The 23,208-nt window shown below is 45.2% G+C and overlaps 1 protein-coding gene across 2 annotated transcripts in view; it reads right to left on the bottom strand.

Moving 5' to 3' along the window:
- LOC134935233 (uncharacterized) overlaps positions 1–23,208 on the bottom strand; it is a 65,960-nt gene that overhangs the window by 22,249 nt on the left and 20,503 nt on the right. For both annotated transcript variants that reach the window (XM_063930423.1, XM_063930422.1), the window contains exons 5-6: positions 12,993–13,181; positions 5,725–5,907 (exon numbers count right to left, since the gene is read on the bottom strand). In XM_063930423.1, the coding sequence (XP_063786493.1) occupies positions 5,725–5,907; positions 12,993–13,181 (372 nt within the window). The remainder of the gene's footprint in view (positions 1–5,724; positions 5,908–12,992; positions 13,182–23,208) is intronic.

Raw genomic sequence — 23,208 nt, 5'->3', positions numbered from 1 at the left:
TAGTTTAGCCCCTGTAGTTATGCCCCCCTTGTAGTTTAGCCCCCAGTAGTAATGCCCCCAGTAGTTTGGCCCCTGTAGTTATCCCCCAGTAGTTTGGCCCCTGTAGTTATGCCCCCAGTAGTTTGGCCCCCCTGTAGTTTAGCCCCCAAGTAGTAATGCCCCTGTAGTTAAGCCGCCAGTAGTAATGCCCCTGTAGTTACGCCGCCAGTAGTAATGCCCTCCTGTAGTATGCCCCCAGTAGTTAGCCCCTTTGTAGTTGACCCCCAGTAATAATGTCCCCCAGTAGTTTGCCCCCAGAAGATGCCCCCCAGTAATAATGTCCCCCAGTAGTTTGCCCCCAGTAGATGCCCCCCAGTAATAATGTCATCCAGTAGTTTGCCCCCAGTAGTAATGCCCACTAGGAGTTTGCCCCCAATAGATAACCCCCCAGTAGTAATTCCCCCCAGTAATAATGCCCCCAGTAGATGGCCCCCAGTAAAAATGTCCCCCAGTAGCTGCCCCCAGTAGTAATGCCCCCAATAGATGACCCCCCAGTAGTAATGCCCCCAGTAATAATTCCCCCAGTAGTAATGCCCCCCCCAGTAGTAATGCCCCTTGTTGATGCCCCCCAGTAGTAATGTCCCCCCGTAGTTTGCCCCCATTAGATGCTCCCGCTGCATTAAGGAAGAAAAAACCATCATACTTACCGAGCCCCGTTCCCACTTCCAGACCGCTGCAGTCCTCCTCTTGGCGTCAGCTCCTCAGCACTATGAGAGAGACGTCATGACTGACGTCTCTCCCATAGCGCACGCCGCACAGTGACAGCGCCGGAAGACGGAGCTCAGTACTGAGCTCCTGCCTCCGGCTGCCGCTGTGCAGGGAGACGGGCGCCCGCTGGTAACACAATCTCAGCGGGCTCCCGTCATCTCCCTGTGCGGCGCCGGCGCCGGTGGGGAGACGGGGGACGGAGGCCACAAATGACAGGGGGGGCACGGGCCCGAGTGCCCCCCCTGGATCCGCCACTGCTGAGCAGCACAAGACACTGTACTAGTATTAGTATTGTAGTATTACTGAGCATCACAAGACAATGAGCAGTGATACTGAGCACTGATGATACTACTGAGAACTGACACTGAGCAGCACGATGCAGCACAAGACACTGTGCTAGTATTAGTAATGTAGTATTACGGAGCACCATGATGCAGCACAAGACAATGAGCAGTGATACTGAGCACTGATGATACTACTGAGAACTGACACTGAGCAGCACAAGACACTGTACTAGTATTAGTAGTAATGTAGTATTACTGAGCACCACAAGACAATGAGCAGTGATACTGAGCACTGATGATACTACTGAGCAGTGATACTGAGCACTGATGATACTACTGAGAACTGACACTGAGCAGCACGATGCAGCACAAGACACTGTACTAGTATTAGTAATGTAGTATTACTGAGCACCACGATGCAGCACAAGACAATGAGCAGTGATACTGAGCACTGATGATACTACTGAGAACTGACACTGAGCAGCACGATGCAGCACAAGACACTGTACTAGTATTAGTGAGCAGCACAAAAGCACTCTGGAATTGTCACCCCCCCAGATACCACTGTGACTGGAATGAAGATGACCGATGCACAGTCACAGGACACTACTACCACAGTACCCTACAGCAGCAAGATGCAGCACAAGAGAGACACTGTACTAGTATTACTGAGCAGCAATAGGCACTGATATTGAGCACTGATACTGAGAACTGACACTGAGAGAACGTAGCCACGTCCTCTCTGTACCCTCTACAATGCCCGAGTGAAAATGGCGGCTACGCGTAGCTCTTTATATGGAATCCGAATCTCGCGAGAATCCGACAGCGGGATGATGAACGTTTTGCCTCGTTCGGGTTTTCCAAGTCAGGCGGGAATAACTGAGCCGGACTCGGACCCGTGTTTGACACGTGGAGTTCGGTGGGGGGGGGGGGGGGGGTTCGGTTCTCGGAGAACTGTACCCGCTCATCTCTAATATATATATAATTTTTTTTTGTATTTTTTTTTTTTTTACAATTTTTATTTTGCAATTGATGGGGGGTAGAACAATGGGCAACAAATTGTGGTTCAGGAGTTGGTAGTAGGGTGAGGTTGGGGCTACTTTAGTGGTCTCAAGGCATATGGTCTGGCACCCGAAATTAAAGGGGGGGGGGGGGCAATAATGTGCCAGGGGGCGGGGGCGGCCTGACCCCTAAATTCAGCCACACTGGGCACATTGTTTTTATGAACTAAACATCTTATACTGCTAAAAACAGATTGACATACTAATCATCCTCCTGCACTAACCACAATACAGGATGTGCTTGCAATGCAACATGCAAATGACTGCGGGCCTAGGTTTCTATTCAGACCTGGATGCAGCCGTGCATATGTACGCAGCAGCCGCGTCCATCGTGTGCATGTGCGACCCTTCCAAGATGCGTTTGCACGGTGATTGACAGCGGCAGTCGTCGTGGGGGCATCGAAGCAGCGTTTTGGTGGTGCAGTCAGGACAACGCAGATGTGTCAGGACCATTTTTGGGACAGCTGAGTGATGTCACCCTAATTCACTAAGGATTACAAATGCAGCTTTACAATTGCAGCCCTTCTCAATGCAAATGCAGGAGGAGGTGCATAGCACCTCCTCTCTGCATTTACAATGCAATCGCATCTGTGATGAACATTGTGACCATCGGTTGCGATGTTCATCAGCGACGGCAGGCTGAGTAATTCTAAGCTTTCTCAGCATTGCCATTGCAGTGCGGCTTCCGAGGCCAAGGAAACTGTGTCTCGCAACGTAGTCCTAGGCCTTGCCACTCCCGGAAAATGGGGGCGACACGCAACATTTTTCCCAAATGCCGGCTGGCCCCACCCATGTATCACCCCCGAACCCCACTGCCTGTCACTAAGGCAGAGGCATTTGCATTTTAGAGAAGTAATCGCAGGACCCATTCTGTACATGCGCGGAACAGGTCCTGTGTGTGCGCAGTCCCGAACATCGGCTAAATGCAGTATGCTTTTGCGATCCTTACTGAATTTGCCCCTGTGTCACTAACTACTAACTTTTTAAAGGCACGTTTTTTAAAAGTCCATGATATAATTCATTTGGGTGATAAAGTTGAACTGTGGTTCTATCTATTTCAATGCCAATATTAACTGGCTGGAAAACATAATAGTGGCATATCTTCAGGATGGACATTTATTATATTAAGATATACAAAAAGTATGTGCTTGTGGGCTAGTGTTACAGCCCCATCAGGTGTTTATTATCGCCTATGACTAATAGCCTATGATATGACATCTGAAACAATGGAGTTTGCTCTGGTAGTCAGATTTTTATGTGTGTATTATATACTTTAAGTGTATGTTTTTGTCTGTGCAACATTTGAATGGTTGTTTAGTCCAGTCAGTGCTGCTATTTGTTTCTTTGCTTACTCTTTGTAATTATAGTTCCTCATAAAGACTGTTTACCAGACAACATGAAAGACAGATAAAACCTATTTCCCTACTTGACAGATGGAGAGCCACAAGATACAGTATTTAATAATAATAATAATAATAATAATAATTTTATTTATATAGCGCCCTTGCTCCAATAGGACTCAAAGCGATTAACAGATACATAGTATAATATAGTACAAAAATAATGAAGTACAGAGCAGCTTTTCATAAAATACAGAAGCATGGAGATACTAAAGGGACATTATGGAAATGCTTGAGTAAACAGGAAAGTCTTGAGTCTACTTTTGAAGGATTCGATAGTTGGGGCCTCTCGCACTGTGCAGGGAAGTGAGTTCCATAGAGTCAGAGCCGCATGACTAAAAGCTCGACCACCAGATGAATTACGGGAGATTCTAGGTATTGCTAAAAGTCCTTCATCTACAGATCGCAGTAATCGAGTGGTGCAGTATGGAATCAGAAGCTGCTTCAGGTACCTTGGGCCCTGGTCATGTAATGCTTTGAAACTCAGTAAACTAATCTTGAAGATGATTTACCATCTTACAGGCAGCCAGTGAAGGGAGTAGAGGATGGGTGTTATGCAGAGCTGTCTTAACAGCAGTGTAGGCCCCTGGGCACAGCAATCCACTGGGCCCCCTACCCATCCTCCAGCGGTAGGGGAGGGGGGCGCTATCAGCGGTAGCATTGATGTCCCGCGGGCGGTAGGGGGTGTTCTATCTTCCGCTCAGCTTGTAGGACCTGGAGCAGTAATTTCTGCTAATTACTCCTTTACTGCACAGATGGGGCTAAACTGTAGAAGGGGGCATTGGGCTGAATGAAGGGGCCCTGGTACATGACTTCCAGGGTGATAGGGGGTGTTTAATACGTAGGGGAGGGGTGGCTAGTGGCGTGGGCTTAATATTTATCATTTTCCGGTGGGTGGGCAGCTTGCTTGACTGCAGATATCTCAAGTTCATGAAAATAGATTTCTTAGATTTGAATGGGATAAAAAACTAGAGAGTCCCACCTTTCAGAAGGTTCTGGGGACTTGGGGATCAGAGTTCAGGATCCAGAGCAATTCACCAATGAAAATCTAAAACTGCATATTAGGCGTGAGGAGCTGGAGCAGGGACCAGCTGCTTGAAGGCTGATATATCTGGTTCTGGGCATAGTAGAAACAAGCTGCCAGTGTCAACTAAAAGGGAAGAGTCACAGCTTTTGGCTAATCCCCTCAGAAATACTCTTAGTCAGACAGAACCCGAGATATCTGGCTGGGAAGAGCAATTAACAGGCTTGGATGGGACCACTGCTTTCAAGTCTGATATCTCCGATTCCCCAGGGCCGATTTTCAAAAATATGGTACCCCTGGAAAGAGGGGACTCTCAGCTATCAGCCTAGGGCCCTTATTCTCTTGGGGCCCTTGGGCAAGAGCCCATTGAGCCCATACGAAAAGACGGCCCTGGTGTTATGTGGCTAGAACGGGGCTGGTTGGTTGCACCTCCAGACAATGTAAACAGATATCCACATTTAATGCTGCCTTGGGGCTAGTCACAGGTTGACCATGGGGCTCTATCTGAATAGCCCTCAGAACTTTACCAGGAGCAGCAGCAGCAACACAGTACAACCTACGGCTAATTGCATTTCTATGTAAGGTGGCAATCCTATTCCCCATGAAGAGTGCTAGAAGCAGCTGCAGCGGCATGTAAACATCAGCAACAGCACCTGAACTCACACCCCTCATGGTCCCTTCTAATGCCAAACTCGCACGTTTCTGCTTTCTACAAGTCGGCTGTACCGTAAGTGCATCATACTGCCACATTTACTTGCACTCACAAATTCATTGCAGGAAATAGGATTCCCCCTAAGGTTTGCATCCAGAGATGTGATAGGAGAGTACTGGATATATAACATATTTAGCTCCATTCATAGGGAAGACTGATGTTTTTCTAACCAAGCTTCCTATTTTGTTAATAGTGTATATGGCTCAGCAGCTGCTCAGTTCAACTGCATACTAATGATAAAAGAAACTTACCATGGTATTATTATTATCCGGGGAAAGCAGAGAAAGAATGTGTGGTTGTAAAATATATTCTTATATTTGGTGTGCTCTGACTGTCCTACATAATAATATAAATATATATCTGGGTTATAGTGGCCAGAAACCCTTTACTAGAACACTGCACTGTAATGCTTGGCTAAGGATCTTAGTATTGATCCACGTATTGATCCTCAATACTTATGGCTGCTCATAATTGTACGATAAATAAATGATCCTACCTTTTCAGAGTACTCATAATCTTTGGCCAGCATGACACCATGACGTGCAACATAGTCCAAAGCATTTGTTGGAATTCCTCCACAGCAGCCTTTATCTCCACCATCACAGTCTACAAGCTGCTGCTCGCTCAGCACATATAGCTCCTTACTCTTGATGCAAAGACGTGACTCAACTACTCCCACCTTAAAACATATATTCCAGCATTTTAGAGTATACTTTTGTAACGATGGGGAAAAAATAGTACATTTTCACAGGTATCATTCATCATTGATTGTAAATAGATTTTCTGGATGCTTGTCATCATAGAAACAGTAGAAGAGTAGAAAACATTTTTTCAGAGGTGCATAATTATATCAGCCATATACTTTAAATCAAATATAATAAATTGGGTAACAATGTAGTATAATTTGTCACAAAGTGACATGTCAATTTAATAGAAAAAAATAATAACATGTAAGAAAATGAGAGAAAAAAATCACAGGGTACATTGTATATCATTGTGTATCTGAACAGGGAACACAGGAGATGTATGGAGATACAGCAGCCACCCCACCAAGCACCCTCATTAAATAGTAACTCATTAACTGCATTGTCCAGGCCTTTTGAGGGGAGCATTACGCCAGAGTAAACAATACAGCAGAAAAGTTAGAACACATGACGTAATTGTCAACCCACTAGGATGGACACATAGGAGGGGCAGACACATATACCGCAGACACTAGTTCATCATAACAAGATTGAGTCCATCTGTGTCATATATAATCACATTTTTATTCTGCATTTTCAGTCAGATACATATATTTCGCATGACTGATTGTGGCATTGACCAAGGACATCCATGCATCAAAGGCCAGACCCAAAGGAGCTAACCAGGAATGGGCTATGCAAACTTTACCGACCATACAGATGTTAATATTATGTCCTGTAATCTAGTATATTTGTCAAGCAAATCATCTGCCAGAATCCCCAGGGAGTACACTACAAATGCTGGTATTGCCAAGGACACTGAGTGGAGACTACTGCCTAGTGAACCTTAGACCAAAAGGCATTAAGAGTAGGACAGTCCCATAGTAAACACTAGAATGATCCCCAGGTTCCCTGGCATTTAGGTCACAACTGAATTTGTTGGTGCTGAGATAGCAATGGGCTCTCCAAAGTCATATCCCACTCTCCATCTTGAAGAGGGCCTACATCTCCCTTCCAAGAAAGCTGGAGATTTGGTAGGGAAGTTAAGTTGTGTGAAGACAAATAGTATGAGTATAAACATGGGAGGGGCCAAGTTATGCTAATAAACTTCTCTGCGAGAAACATTTTTAAGGGATACAAGGGAGAGTGATAAAGTGAAGAGATATAAACTACCAACCAATTCAGCTCCTCGCTGTCACTTTTCAAAAACAGCCTGTAACATTGCAGTTAGGAGCTGATTGGCTGTTGCTTTGTCTCTCTTCACTTTATCACGCTCCAAGGCTTAATACATATCCTCCACACTGTTTTCTTCATCAATATGTTCTGTTACTTTTGGTTTGTTTCTGTGAAGCTTTTTCCTAAGTAGAACCATGTACACTTAATTCATTAACTGTGCATATCTCCTTCAGAGGGAGATGTACTAAGCCTTGGTCATTGATAAATTAGACAAAGTACCAGTCAATCAGCTCCAAACTTCCATGTTCCAGACTGTGTTTGAAAAATGTCAGTTAGCTGATTGGTTAGAGGTCTCTCTCTCTCTCTCCACTTTATCATTCTCAAAGGCTTATTACACCCGCCCCCCAGTTCTCTATTACCACATAACTGGTTCATCCATCTGAAGCAGTGACAGACTGGGCCTCCATTTTGAACCGGGCACTCGTGAACGAATGCGCGTGCTTGTCACGGGGGGCGCAACGTCACAATGTACGGGGCGTGCCGCAAGTCATGGGGGTGTGGACTCGTGGCATGCCCATTATTCACAGTTAATAAGTATCATATTTCTTACAAACCCCGGGATGGATTGGGATGGAAAACCAATCTGGGAAATTTATGGAAGCAGCCCTAATGGGGGTGGGGTCTACCTAGAGGGGGGGGGGGGGGGGCAGGATCCCTCCTCATAAGGCCTGATTCTGAGTTGGACACAGTTGCAGCCTTCATTGTGTTTTTTTGCTGCAGTTGCATGTGGACTTCATGCTAATGCAGCTACACTGCCCTTCCCTATTGTACATTTGTGTGTCCAAATATGTGTGTACTGAGATGCCCGCTGTCACTGAGTACAGACGCTGCAATCATGCTTGGTATTTGTCTGGGCACTCAATTATTGCACCAGAGTGTGCTAAGTGGCTTACCGTGATCATTGGGTCTGCATATATGTCTGAAGGGAATACATACGATTTGCCGGCGGAGGCATGTCGGCTGTTAATATCCCGACAGCAACATCCACCTGCCAGAATGCCAGCAGTGGGGCGAGTGGTAAGAGTCCCCTTGCAAGCTCGCTAGGGGTGTCGTGGACATCCAAGAGTGGGAATAGCCCTGTTGAGCCGAAATTTTAGTCTGTTGGTATTGTGGGGTGTTGGGATTTCGGGATCGGTATTCTGAATGCTGGGATCCTGACAGCCAACATGTTAAGCACAACCAGTCTGAAGTACAGTACTGTATTACATAAACTGCACTTCGGGGCAGACTACAACTTGTTAAATGCGAATTATACATCCTTCATGGGCTGGTGACACTTGATCTAATTTGGAAACCCCCCTACAGAAATCCTGTGTTTGCCCCTGGCAACTGTGTATGAACACAACTGGGATGCATGTGTGGTGCAACACAAACACCACAAAAGAATGAAAACACACACATTGGCCCCCACCAGGAAAACAAAACACACTGACCACCACAGAAAGCCATAAAAACACATTGGCCCCCAAAGGGAAAAAACACATTAGCTCCCACAGGAAAACACAAAACACATTAGCCCCCACAGGAAAATGGGGGTAATTCCAAGTTGATCGCAGCAGGAATTTAGTTAGCAATTGGGCAAAACCATCTGCACTGCAGGGGAGGCAGATTTAACATGTGCAGAGAGAGTTAGATTTGGGTGGGGTGTGTTCAATCTGCAATCTAATTTGCAGTGTAAAAATAAAGCAGCCAGTATTTACCCTGCACAGAAATAAAATAACCCACCCAAATCTAACTCTCTCTGTACATGTTAAATCTGCCTCCCCTGCAGTGCACATGGTTTTGCCCAATTGCTAACTAATTTCCTGCTGCGATCAACTTGGAATTACCCCCAATATACAAACATTGATTCCTGACATGAAACAAAAACAAAATTGACCCCTACAGAAAACAATAAAACACATTGGCCCCTAAGAAAACACTAAAAGACATTGGTCTCCACAGAACAAAAACTCTGAAACACATTGGCCTAAGATAAAAACATATTGACCCCCTGACAGGAAAAAAATAAATATATTAGCCCCCACAGGAAAATAAACACATTGGCTCCCCACAGAAACCAATAAAAACATTGGACTCCAAAGGAAAATAAACTAACACATAGACTACCAACAGGACACATGAAAACTGCATAGACCCCCACAGAAAACTATAAAACACATTGGCCCCAACAAGAAATAAATAAAACACATTTCCCCTTAAGAAAACAATAAAAGACATTAGCCCCACAGGAAAAAAAAGCACAGCTCCCACAGGAAAAAAGAAAACACATTGACCCCCCACAATCAAAAAATACAAACATATTGGCCCCCACAGGAATAAAATGGGGTAGATAGGGTATGTACCTGGGTTATGGGGTACTGTGTCTAGGTGGAAGAGGGTGTTAGGGTGGGGAGTGTATGTACCTGGGGCAGGAGGGGTACTGTGTCTAGGGGGCCTTGGGGAATTGTGGACAGAGTATGTCTCTGGGGCCAGGGGGTATGGTGGACAGTATATGTCTCTGGGGCCAGGGGGGTATGGTGGGTAGTGTACATCCCTGGGGCCAGGGAGGGGGTGGTAGGGTGGGTAGTGTATGTCCCTGGCCTTATGAGGTGCTGCACGTCTAGGGGACCAGAGGGATAGGGTATGTTCTGGATGCCGGGGAGAGGGGGGAAGGTGGATTGCAGCTATGTATTTTGGATAGGGTGGGTACTGTACTTTGAGGCCTGAAGCACGAATTCCATACACTCCACCACTGTCAGAGATAGGAGTAGTAGTAGTGAATATCAGGGAACAGGATGGATGTAGTAGTAGTGTGGAGCAGGGAACAAGCTGGGAGTAGTAGTGGGAAGAATGGGGTAGGGTATGATGGGATTATTAGTGGGAAGTGGTGGGCAGGATAGTAGCGTTCATCAGGGGTGCAGTATGTGAGTAATAGTAGTGCAGAGCAAAAGGGAAGGCTGGGAGTGATAGTGGCGGAGAGTAGGGGAAGGATGGGATAGTAGTGGGAAGCAGGGGGAGGCTGGGAATAGTAGTGCGAAGCAGGGATCAAACTGGTAGTAGTAGTACTAGTAGTGTGGATCATGGGGCAGCATCACCGTAGTAGTGCAGAGCGGGGGGTGGGGGTGGCTGGGAGTAGTAGTGGTAGTAGTAAGGGACAGGATGGGAGAAAAAGTGGAAGGGGGGCAGGATGGAAGCACTAGTGGTAAGAAGAAGCGGGCTTGTTGGGAGGGGAGTGGACGCTGAGGAAATAAGTCAGATACTGTGCAACAAGCATTTTAAATCCTCTCTTCAGTTTCCGGGTCCTGGCTTCAGTCACTCCTGTGCGCTCCTTGACAGCATCCCACACACATCTGCTGTCTGTGTACTGTGTACTTCAGCTGTCCTCCTCCACCAGCAGTAACAGGAGACGGCCCGTTACATCTCACAGACACGGAGGGCGGACCGGCTTGGGATGGCTGAGGTAGGGGACACCATACGCACGGCACAGACAGTTATAGCATACCTCCATACCTCCCAACATGACCCTCTCCAGGAGGGACAGAATGCTCTGCTCCTGAACTTCCCTCTTAATGTATGATTGCCAGCACCTGTGCTGAAACACCTTTCTTATCCATTACCCTGTTCAACACAGGTGCTGGTAATCATAAATTATGAGAAAAGTCCAGGAACAGAGCATTGTGTCCCTCCTGGAGACGGTCATGTTGGGAGGTATGTACCTCCCAACTGTCCAATTTTCATAGAACAGTCACGTTTATTTGGGACTGTGCTGTTGTCCCACTGGCAAGCCGCGGTGTCCCGCAGTGGGGGGGGGGCACTTGGGAGGCTTCTGTTACAGGTCTTTTCACAGGTGACATTGGGAGAGGGGGCATGCCAGCAGCTCAGTGAGCGCTGGGCTTGTCCCCTCATTGACGATAAAAGGGGGCATGACTCACGAGAACGGCTCTGTCTTGAGGCCACACCCCTTTCATATAGGTCATGCCCCCTTTTCAGGCAGGCGCGTGTGCCCACCAAGGTCCCTCTTTATGCTTTTAAAAAGTTGGGAGGAATGGTTACAGTGATGAATAATGTATAGCTAGGAGCTTTCAGTTTGCATTCCAAGTTCCGGGCCGACAGGCAGTGTCAAGGTCAGCCAGGCCAGCCAGGCATAGGAAGAGCAAGGTACCGGCACAGCAGAACCTTTCCCAGTATCCTGGTGGTCCAATCTGCAGTTAACATTCTAGTATGACCAATTTAACCTGTACCCTTATACTCGCCTATTGTTTGACCTAAAAGCTCTGTAGTCTAATTGTAATTTGATTTTTCTTCTAAATTAAATTAAATAAATTACCAATTCAAGTGATTGGGACAGAAATACAAGAAACATATAAAGTATAAAGTATAGATCAGTGGCTAGGGCAGAAGTAATTATATTAACAATAGGGGTGGAGCAGTCAAGTCTTGCAGTTTACACAAGGCATCCAGATTCAGCCCTGGCACACATTGCATGGTTGTCTTCTGTATCAGCTCACATATCATCTCCTGGCTTTCTTATCTACCATCTGATAATATGTCATTGCATGTTAAACAGTATATGTAGGGCATATCTATAATAGATGCAGGGTGTATAGTGCACATGGATCCAGGGAGGCCCTGCACTCATAACCAGGCTCATGGTGGTACAAGGAGGACACTTGTTCCAGGCCCCAAGATTTCAAGGGTCCCAGCCAACTTGGTTTTCAACTTTTCTCCTTGTAGTCCAGGACATTCTAATATTTCCATAAGTGTTCAACTGCTCTGTGCCTGTTCCACTGGAGTAATTTTATCAGGTCCAGGCATGAAAGGGTCAAGACACCACCCAGTGTAATAAAGTTTTCTTTTGTTGCGCACATGACTTCATGACATCTGCACCGCTGTAGCTCAAGAACAGAGGAGTAGCCCCAGCTGCAGCAAAGATGAACAGAGCAAGCAGAAGATCTAGGGAAGGCAAGTGTAGCGGCTGAATATATACACAGCGGGTGTGGGTAGCTGGGTACAAGAGAGACACAGAGGGTCAGTTGAGGCCATTGAGAGACACAGCATGGGGAAGGTTGTTTGAGGCATTAGATAGACACGGTTGGTGGGGGTGGCTGAGGCAATGGTGAGACGTGGGAGAGCTATGGACACAGGGTTGGGAACTGAGTCTGCTGAAGACAGGGGTTGTTTGCATTTATGCCTAATATTTAAAAAAAAGCAAGTCACAGCTAGCAAAAGCTGATAGCATTGTCCTTTTAAACATCTGGTGGGAGGAGACTGCTGAAGATACACAGGGGAAAGAGGATAGAGCATTTCCCGATTAGCAGTAAAAAGGCTGGGGCACGGTAAGCTTCAGTAAGACAGCAAATCTATAAAAAATATTTTTACTTCTGTTGTATGCTGATGATATTGGCTATATCACTATGCAAACTGACATCTTCAGGTATGTGTGTGTGGCGGGGGAGGGGGCGGTGTCTAAAAACATGTACTAGGGCCCAATATTCTGTTGCCGGCCCTGCCCCTAACAAACTGTACATGTTCTGTGCAGCGGTCCTCTCCCTTTGTAAAGTGTTGGCGGTGCTGTCTTTCAGGTGAGATCTTCAGAAAGATGGTGCTGCACAATGATAACCTCTTAAAATATTCTGTGCATGCACCATCTTCCTGAATAACACTGGAAAAATAGCACCCTGACAGAAAGTAAGTGGGGGTACTGCCATTCCCCCCCGGGCGTTAATATACTACTGAGTATATATTTGTTTTATCTCCATATTGTACATTGTGGTAAAATGAGTACGTTTTTTTTTTACTATATAAAGTAGAAATTATTATATGTCTATGGTTAATTACATCTATGCAGATAAAGTTGTATTACCGTTGCAAATGCCCAGCAGGATCCACACAGTCCTTGATTTTTAACCTCTGTGACACATTTTGCATCTCTCCAATCAACTGATTCTGGTATGTTATCGTTGTTTGCATAAACCTGCACCGGAACATTTTTTTTTACCGGCAAACGTTTTTTTGTGCAAAGACAATTCCTGGAGTTACGTTCCTCTGTTGTCTGAAACAATTAAAAAAGAAATCAATAATTACGTACAGCATATATATGTATATATGTATATATCAATATATGCAGGGTCCCTGGCACTCCGGACTTACGTATGTCTTGCTCCGGTGCCCTCCCAGCAGATCAGCATCTGGAAATATCTCCTTTTTTGTGGGCGGCACTCAGAGACTTTTACCAAACAGGATAAGTGCAAAAAAGACCCCACCGGGCCGTTTAATTGGTAAAGTTTCGGGGTATAATCCCCTTCCTCAGGTCTGTATATATAAAATAACCAAATTGCGCTAATAGATGATCCGCCTTAGACACTATAGTCTTTGGGGAGAATCGGCCGCTAATCTCCAAATCAAGTCCTCCTGCCAGTCGAGAACCGATGGTTAAATAATGTAGATGGTTGTATGGAGAGCGCTCAAATAAATGTTATTTGTCTCTTTGCAGTTTTTTCTAGGGTAGTCCTTCAATTTGGAAATAGCCACGGATAGTTGGATGATTCTGAAAAATACCCTCTCACCAGATTCACTCAGACGGCAACATCACTCGTTAGTCCATAATTTCCATAAAATTTATTAAAAATCTTTTTGTGAAAAGTAATGTATGACTCTTACATCGGTCTTAACATTCGTGGGATATGATCTTACTGGGACTTGCTGTCCACCCCAGCCGGGGAGGAGCTCCTACGACAGCCTGTCCACCCACTATGTCTATTCACTGTCGACCTTTTCACCTGTCGACCTAGTACACGTCAACCTAGTGCCCTTGTCGACCTAGTGCATGTCGACCTAATGCCCATGTCGTCCTTCAGTGGTCGACCTAATGACTGTCGACCTAAGTTGTGTCGACCCATACCCGTTGATGGAACTGTGGGCTACAGAGTAGATTGTAAGTGTACATATGTCTGTTTGCAGGGGGTTGTGTATGAAATTCCGGCAGTTAAAATCCCGACAACCAGAATCCCACCAAGAATTTCTGCCGTACTCCTAACCCTAACCCACCACTTCCACAGCCTAGCACTACCTCCCACTCCCACAGCTAAACCCTAACCTCCCTCTCCCTCAGCCTAAAACTACCCCCCCACAGCTTAACCGTAATCACACCTACCCCCGCAGCCTTACCCTAACCTCCCCCTTACTTCCTAATCCTAACCCCCAGCGGAGGGAACTCTCTCTCTCTATTATAAGCAAAACTATCTAAAACCAACATGCAGTACTGTAGTATTCATAGTGCTTCACTTTTCTCTTACATCCTAGAGGATATTGGGGTCCACATTAGTACCATGGGGGTATAGACCAGTCCACTAGGAGCCTTGGGCACTTTAAGAAATCAGTAGTGTGCACTGGCTCCTCCCTCTATGCCCCTCCTACCAGACTCAGTTTAGAAAATGTGCCCGGAGGAGCCGGTCACGCTTAGGGAAGCTCCTGAAGAGTTTTCTACATTTATTTTTTCTGTTTGTTATTTTCAGACAGGGCTGTTTGGCAACAGCCTGTCTGCTTTGTGGGAGTTAGGGGGGGGGGAACTCCCCAACCTCCTCCAGGGTTAATGGTCCCGTTCCCCGCTGACAGGACACTGAGCTCCTGAGGGTCCTATTCGCAAGTCCCACCACGGCGAGCGTACGGTCCCACAGCACGCAGCCACCCCTAACAGGGCCAGAAGTAAGAAGAGTGGTGAGTAGGCGTAAAATGGCGGCATAAGGGTATGGAGCGCAGCGCTGACATGCAGGCTGCGTTTACAGGCTCAGGATTACATACTGTGTGTGTGTGTTCCGCTGTGAGGGGCGAGCTGAGCCACTACAAATTACTCTACACTGGCATTACAGCTTACAGGGATTCTAACCCATTGTTAAGCATCATGAACACCTCAGCCAGTATAAAAAACCGGGAAGACTGTGCGCCATTACGGGGGTGGGGCTTCACTATGAGTGGATCCAGCAGCTCACCAGCACCATTTTTCCTCTGCAGCTATACACAGACAGACTAGCAGGGAAGCCAGCTCCTCCATAAGGACTCCAGATTGCCTCAGCGGTACCAGGGGGTCATAGAAAGGGAGGGGGGGGGGGAGCAATATTAGAATACTATGCCCTTTTTAAGGATACTTCGTTTGTGACCCAGTTAAACTTGTAATTAGCTATAAGGGCGCTGTGTGGCTGGCTCCATCATACTCTGTGTCTCCCTAGGGGGTCTGTGTGGGTTAACTGTGCTCTTAACCTATTCTCCTGTGTGTGTGTGTGTGTGTGTGTGTGTGTGTGTGTGTGTCCTTTTACATTTTACTATGTAAAGGGAGTGTGTTTCATGCACGGCAGAGTGTTTTTCTCACTCAGGGGCATCATTACAGTGTACTCAGTATAGTACACATTCTCAGGCTAGTGGGCCCGAACCAGTATGGTTGGATTCATTGCAAGGGATGATCTCAAATATTTCAAATAAATTATCCCAAAATGAGAAGGAGACGCAATACTGAAGACAATCTGTAGATGACGTGATGAATAGAGATTCAGTGGCCATTCCAGCGTCTCAGACCCCTGCCATTTGTACAAAAAAGCGTATACTGGCCCAAATCCTGCAGACTGATACTGATGATAATGTATCAGACGTTGAGAAGGGTGAGGTGGACTCGGCGGGGGGGGGGGCTTTGTCACAGGGAATACAGGACCTGATAGAAGCTATTAGAGATGTCCTGCACATTCCTGACAAAGCGACAGAGGATGAGGAGGAATCTTATTTTAATGTGAAAAATAGATCTTCTGCTACTTTCTCTGCATCTAAGGAATTAAATTCCCTATTTGAAGAAACTTGGACTAATCCTGACAAGAAGTTTCAGATCTCTAAAAGGTTACTGACATCCTTTCCTTTTCCTCAGGATGATAGGAAAAAATGGGAAAACCCACCGATTGTTGATGCATCGGTATCTAGGTTGTCATGTATGATAGTCTTACCGATCCCGGGGGCAACCTCCTTAAAGGACGTGGCAGACTGCAAGATTGAGTCCACTCTCAAATCTCTATACACAGCTGCGGGTGTGGCCCAGAGGCCCACTATTGCTTGTGCTTGGATCACTAGGGCCATTGCAAAATGGTCCAGTAACCTAATTGAGGGGTTAGATTCCTTACGCAGAGGTGAGATGACACTGTAAGGGACTTATACAGCAGCACTGGACATATGGCAGCTGAGGACACAACCACTGTGACTGGACAGATGCAGCACAAAACACGGACACTGAGGATGGAGACACGTCCTCTCTCTACACTCTCCAATGCCGGAGTGCAAATGGTGGGGACATGCGGCTCCTTATATGGAATCCAAACCCAGCGAGAATCAGACAGCGTTATGATGACGTTTTTCCTCATTCTGGTTTCCGAGGGAGGCGGGAAAACCCGAGCCTGACTCGGATCCAGGCTTGAGTGGTGAAGTCCGGTAGGTTTCTCTGAGAACTGAACCCGCTCATCTCTAATCCTAACCCTAAGGGCCTAATTCTGAGTTGATCGTAGCAGCAAATTTGTTAGCAGTTGGGCAAAACCATGTGCATTGCAGGGAGGACAGATATAACATGTGCAGAGAGAGTTAGATTTCAGTGGGGTGTATTCAAACTGAAATCTAAATTGCAGTGTAAAAATAAAGCAGCCAGTATTTACCCCGTACAGAAACAAAAGTACTCACCCAAATCTAACTCTCTCTGCAAATGTTATATCTGCCCCCCCTGCAGTGCACATAGGCCCTCATTCCGAGTTGTTCGCTCGCTAGCTGCTTTTAGCAGCATTGCACATGCTAGGCTGCCGCCCTCTGGGAGTGTATCTTAGCATAGCAGAATTGCGAATGAAAGATTAGCAGAATTGCTACTAAATAATTCTTAGCAGTTTCTGAGTAGCTCGAGACTTACTCCTACACTGCGATCAGCTCAGCCCGTTTCGTTCCTGGTTTGACGTCACAAACACGCCCTGCGTTCGGCCAGCCACTCCCCCGTTTCTCCAGCCACTCCTGCGTTTTTTCCTGGCATGCCTGCGTTTTTCCTCACATTCCCAGAAAACGGTCAGTTTCCACCCAGAAACACCCACTTCCTGTCAATCACACTCCGATCACTTCAACTATGAAAATTCTTTGTTCGGACGTGAGTAAATCTACTAAGTTTTGTGCTAAAATACTTAGCGTATGCGCACTGCGTACCATGCGCATGCGCATTTTAGCCTTAATCGCTCTGTTGCAAAAATCGGCAACGAGCGAAGAACTCGGAATGACCCCCATGGTTTTGCCCAATTGCTAACAAACCTGCTGCTGCGATCAACTCAGAATTACCCCCTAAATGCAGATTTACCGTAACTGCAGTCTAACTATAAACACTGGGAAAGAGGGAGCAGGAGAGGGGAATTTGTATTTGGGAGGGGGGAAAAGGTGTTACTGATAGCACTGGGAATACTTGGAGCTGTGAGGGTATTCTGTGTGGAGAAGAAGGGGGACTGCCGTGGATGGGAGTGAGCGGGCATTTGGTGCTGTGAGGGAAGAGAGAGCAGGAGAGGGGACATGTGTGTGTGTGTGTGAGCGAGTGTTGGGAGGTTCTGAGAATGGATGAGGGAGGTTTGGAGCTGTGAGGGTAAAGAGCCGGTTATAAAAGAGGTTGGAGCCAGGAGGTGAGAGGGAACCTGACGTCAGATTTTATTGTACTACATGCTTCTTATGTTTTTGTTCCTGTGAGTGCACTGTGTTTTTATTAAAACCTATCCCTATTGCAAAGGGTCTATGCACTACTGATTTCTCTCTTTTCATGCCTTTTGCCTCCTCATTTCTTATATATGAGTGAGGTAGACAAAAGGGGCATTTATTTTTTAGGTTGAAAACAGGAGGTAGTGGAGCTTTTGCCTACCTATGTTACTAAGGGGGTCATTCCGAGTTGATCGCATGTAGCAACTTTTTGCTGCTCGTGCGATCAACTAGACGCCGCCTATGGGGGAGTGTATTTTAGCATAGCAGGGCTGCGATCGCTTGTGCATCTCTGCTATCCTAAAAAAGTTTTGTGAAGAACAAGACTAGCCCTGCAGTTACTTACCCTTTGCGATGGATCCAGCGATGAAGGTCCCGGAATTTACGTCAGACAACCGCCCTCCAAACGCCTGGACACGCCTGCGTTCGGATCTCCACTCCCGGAAAATGGTGAGTATCCGCCCCGGAATGCCTACCCGCTGTCAATCTTCTTGCGATCGCGCTAATGATCACTTTCTTCTTTCTTCTGGTCGTTGCGTCGCCGGGCAACAACACGCGTTCGCATTGCGGACGCGGCGCATGCGCATTTCTGACCCATTCGCACCGCAGCGATGAACCGCAGAGTGCGAACGGGTCGGAATGATCCCCTATATTCCAAGTATAGCTACTGCCTGTATGAACTCTGGACTTCATGTTAATATAAGAAAGTGCCAAGCTGGAAATATACTACCCCTCTGTATACATATATGTCTATCACCTTCCACATACCCTCCAACATTGAACACTCAAAAACTGGTACAAATTAGGAAAGGGGTGTGGCTATGGGTAAAAGGGGCATGGCCACACCCCCTTTCCTATACTTCCTATGGAGATTTAGTGAGCAAAAAATCGGTACAAAGCCCTTTTTGTCCGGTACAGACCATAAAAAAACGGTACTGTACCGGCCAAAAAGGTACAGTTGGAGGGTATGCTTCCACACATACCCCTTATATACATATATACCTATCACCCCACTCCCCAAACACATCATTATATACAGATATGCCTTTCACCCCCCACCACACATATCCCTTATATACATTTATGCCTATCACCCCCCACACACATATTCCTTATATACATTTATGCCTATCACCCCAACACACACAAATGCCCAAAGAAACCAATCAAATTGCAGCTTGGAACTGTTATTTAAAGTGCCAGATACACATATGCCAGTGCCAGATACACATATGCCCCCACAGTGCCAGACATGCCGCCACAGTGCCAGATATGCCCAATTGCGAGCCATGCGAGTGGACACAGTGCAATAATTGGGGTTCCCTGTGATCTTACAAAGAAAACAACACCAAAAAAGTCCAAAAACTTATGTCGATCTTTTCACCTGTCGACCTAATGCCCATGTCGACCTTCTGTGGTCAACCTAATGACTGTCGTCCTATGTTGAAAAATGAGTTAGGAGCTGACTAGCTGGTGCTTTATCACCTTCCACTTTATCACTTCACCAGGCTTAATAAATCTGCCCCAGAGTTCCTGGGAGCATTACCAAGGAACAAACACCGGCTCCGACATATGACATCACCACGCCATGCCCAACACGTTTCGTCACCAGCCGGACTTCGTCAAGTGGTGTGGCCACAAGGTATCATTGCTCCCTTTTATTCTCCCATCCATAATACAATGGCAGGGGCAGCGTTCATGATAAAACATTTAAAATAAACATAAAACAACACACTACATCATCCACTCATATCTATAAAATGTATATGTACATCAATCATAAGGCATTGATGCACTGGAACAGCTACCAAATCACGTATCTTAATATAGATATTTGCTACAATAAAATACCCATACACACACACACACACACACACACACACACACACACACACGTTTGGTAGGTTGGCACACTCTATGTTACGTTCTCTGTACTTGGAACCCAGGAGATAGGGTGGCAGCAGAAGAGTTCCAAGTACAGATGCGTGAAGCTGCAACAGAACTGGGGTAAGCAGCAATACCTAGCGGGAAACCCTAACTCCGTTGTCCCTCCCTAGTGGTCGGTTAACGCCTGCGAGACTATGGTTTCTTGGGCCCACAGCAGCCGTGTTTGAATGGGTCGATTAGGTCTGCCTGAACTCCGATACCCCCCGGTCTTAGTTGGTGACAAGGCGTTAACCGAGACAGAGAGAGAACAAGGGGAAAACTAATTAAGACAGACACAAAAGCGAAAGGGGAAACCACAGAAAATAATAAACTAATTTATGTGCGGCGCGGCCGCTAAGAAAAACCATAACCAAATGCCAAATACGAATCCGTCGTAGTTTGGCAAGGACAACAGTGGCGGAACCTCCACAGAAAACTCAACGGCAAGATGATTAGAATAATACGGCTTCAACCGTAAGGTGCGGCAGAGTTGCTACTCACGACACCACGGAGGGTGCGTGCAGGAAACGACCAGAACCCCGAGGCTTTGGACACCAGACCACTCCACTGGAAGACAAAGTTGGAGGACAACAGGAAACGATCCCTCAGACCGTACTGTGGAAACTGGACACAGGACACTGGAGTACACAAGCTGGATGCAGGAACACACCAGAAGCAGGAAGACAGGCTCCACTGGAAGCTGACGACAGGGACCAGGAACAAGCTTGCAGGAAGCTAACCAAGAACTGGAACATACAGGTATCATAGCAAACTTCTAGCACCAGCCCTGGACTGCAGGGCTAGCTGGGTAATAAGGGAAGCACGTCCCAATCAGGGTGGCTGGAAGCCAGGCACAAGGTAATGGCCAAAATACTGGCAGGTGAAGTTACGCAGACAAGAGCCAGACTGCAGTACACAGACTCACCACATAATGACCAAATATCTGACAGGTGAGGCTTAGCACATAGAAAACAGGCTGCAGTTACACAGACTCACCACCGGCGGCCAACAAGAGTCTTCTAAACAAGTTCAAGAGAAATCCTGGCATGCAAACAGAACTATAACATAAAATTCATGAGCAGAAAGCAAACAGGAACTGCTTGTAGTTCATAACAGTACCCCCTCCTTAAGGATGGACTCCGGACACCCCATAAAAGCCAAGGGGAACAGAACAGAAGTAAAACATAAAGTACATAACCAAAATGCAAAACATGAATGAGCCACTGCCGTGGCTCATAACACTCTAATTTATCAATCCATCTGCCTGGGGTGCACCTTCAATGTATTCCATAGCAGAAGCCATATATAGAATCCATATATACATCATATATATGACCCCTTGATGAAGTCTGTGAGACGAAACACATTGGGATAACCCTAGATGACCTCAGTCTGAGATAAGATATACATATATCTCTTATTTATATATACACTCTTATTTATATGTATGCTCATTTTTATCTCATCTGTGTTCTTAAAAATGATTTTTGAATTTTATATATGTCAGATTTGAATATATATATGTCAGATTTGAATATATGTCAGATTTGAATATTTTCTATTACTCATCTTATTTCTTAATGCTCCTGTCGTCATAATAAATTGTATATATATTTTTATATACGTTATATATATATATATATATATATACATACACACATATATATATATATATATATATATTAATGCTCATGACTAAGGTGCAGCAGAAAGCACCAAAAAAGCTGTTGAGCTGTAAACCTATCTTTACTGGATGACTGGCTTTTTGTTACCACCCTGACATCTACAGTATGGATAAGTACTCATTTGGTTCATTATGCTGCTAATCGAGATATGTACTTCAGTCTCCAGTCTCATGCACTTTGTTTTTGAAATGCACAGCAGTTTTCATATATATTATGCAGTAATACATTTTTAATGATTTTTTTTAAATGGATGTTGCTGGCTTCTTGCTAATTAGTAAAAAATATTCCTATATCCGCTTTTTGCGTTCCACCGTTACTGTGACCGGAAGCCCTGGGGTTCTGACACGCGGAAGTGATATCCGCGCTGATGATCGAGCTCCACTGCCTAACACTAGGATGTCCTGATGTCTTAACTGGAAGGGACGTCTCAAATTAACTGGAAGTGACATCGCGATCGGCGGGTGGAAGTGACAGGTTGCATTCCACCCACGTTCCACTGCCGGTCCTGGCGAGTTTAAATCCTCCGTTTTGTTTTTTTTCTATTCTCAATAAGGGAAATTAACTGTATGCAATTGAGCTATATTTTGTAGATACCTATATTAATAAGATATTTATTTTTAATAGTCTTATTCACTCCTGGAGAAACGGATACAGGAAGTGATGTGATTTCCTAAGGGCCATACACAGCCCTCATGTTATTAACCTCTAGCTAAAAATAGATTCAATCTGTCCCACAACTATCCCCTTGATGAAGTCCATATTAAGGACGAAACGCGTTGGAACCAAATGCTGTACCTAGGAATGCCACCTGGACAGATAACCTTTTATTGATTTTTTTTCTTGTATGTGTGCTACTTACTATTTCCTGCTGTGATACATTTGTTTATGCTTTTAATTGAATTAAATCTATTTTAAAGTAAAACTTGCTTATAGTGGTGATAAGAAAGTATTTTAGTCTGGGACTGCTTTTCCCAGACAACATGCAATTTTGTAGACAAATTAATAGATGTTTTTAAACGAATACGCAGCTTTAAAGCATTATACACAATGTTTTTCTTCTTTTCTTTTTTTATGAGGTTAAGCTGATGGTCATGTGACCGAAAACACAGAAAAATAAGCTAAGTTTTATCCCAAAATATTTATTCACTGTGATACTTTTGTACTTTTTTGAAAAGTCACTTTATTTTAAAATTTGCACTAATCAAGTGCTTGAAGCATACACCACAATATATATATATATATATATCTATATCTATATATATATCTATATAATATATATCTATCTATCACTTCCTTAAGAGCCAAGACATCCCAATATTTATTAAGAATATCTCTGATTCTGTCACTTTCAACATTATATTTAGTAATAAAGGGAACAATCAAATTATTATTCCTTTTAGCCCGCTCTTGTATGTCAAAAGGGATGGCCTATCTAGTTTTTTTGCATTCTTCCTACATCTGTTAACTAATGGCTTCGGATAATTTTTCTCCAAAAATCTATTGGCAAAAACGTCAGCCTGTTCATCGAATTTCATATTATCGTGACAGTTTCTCCTAACCCTAATCAACTGTAAATATGGTATATTGGAGACCCATTTCTTAAAGTGGCAGCTCTCATAATGAATGCAACCATTACTGTCTACTTTCTTTATATGTTTGTAAGTGGTCATTCTATTATCAACATTATGCTCCCAATTTTCAGAATCTAATACCAAGTGTAAGAATTTA

This window comes from Pseudophryne corroboree, chromosome 6 (assembly GCF_028390025.1).
Source record: "Pseudophryne corroboree isolate aPseCor3 chromosome 6, aPseCor3.hap2, whole genome shotgun sequence".
NCBI lineage: Eukaryota > Metazoa > Chordata > Amphibia > Anura > Myobatrachidae > Pseudophryne > Pseudophryne corroboree.
Note: the sequence above shows the minus strand (reverse complement) of the source record. Positions and strands in the feature narration are given on the sequence as shown.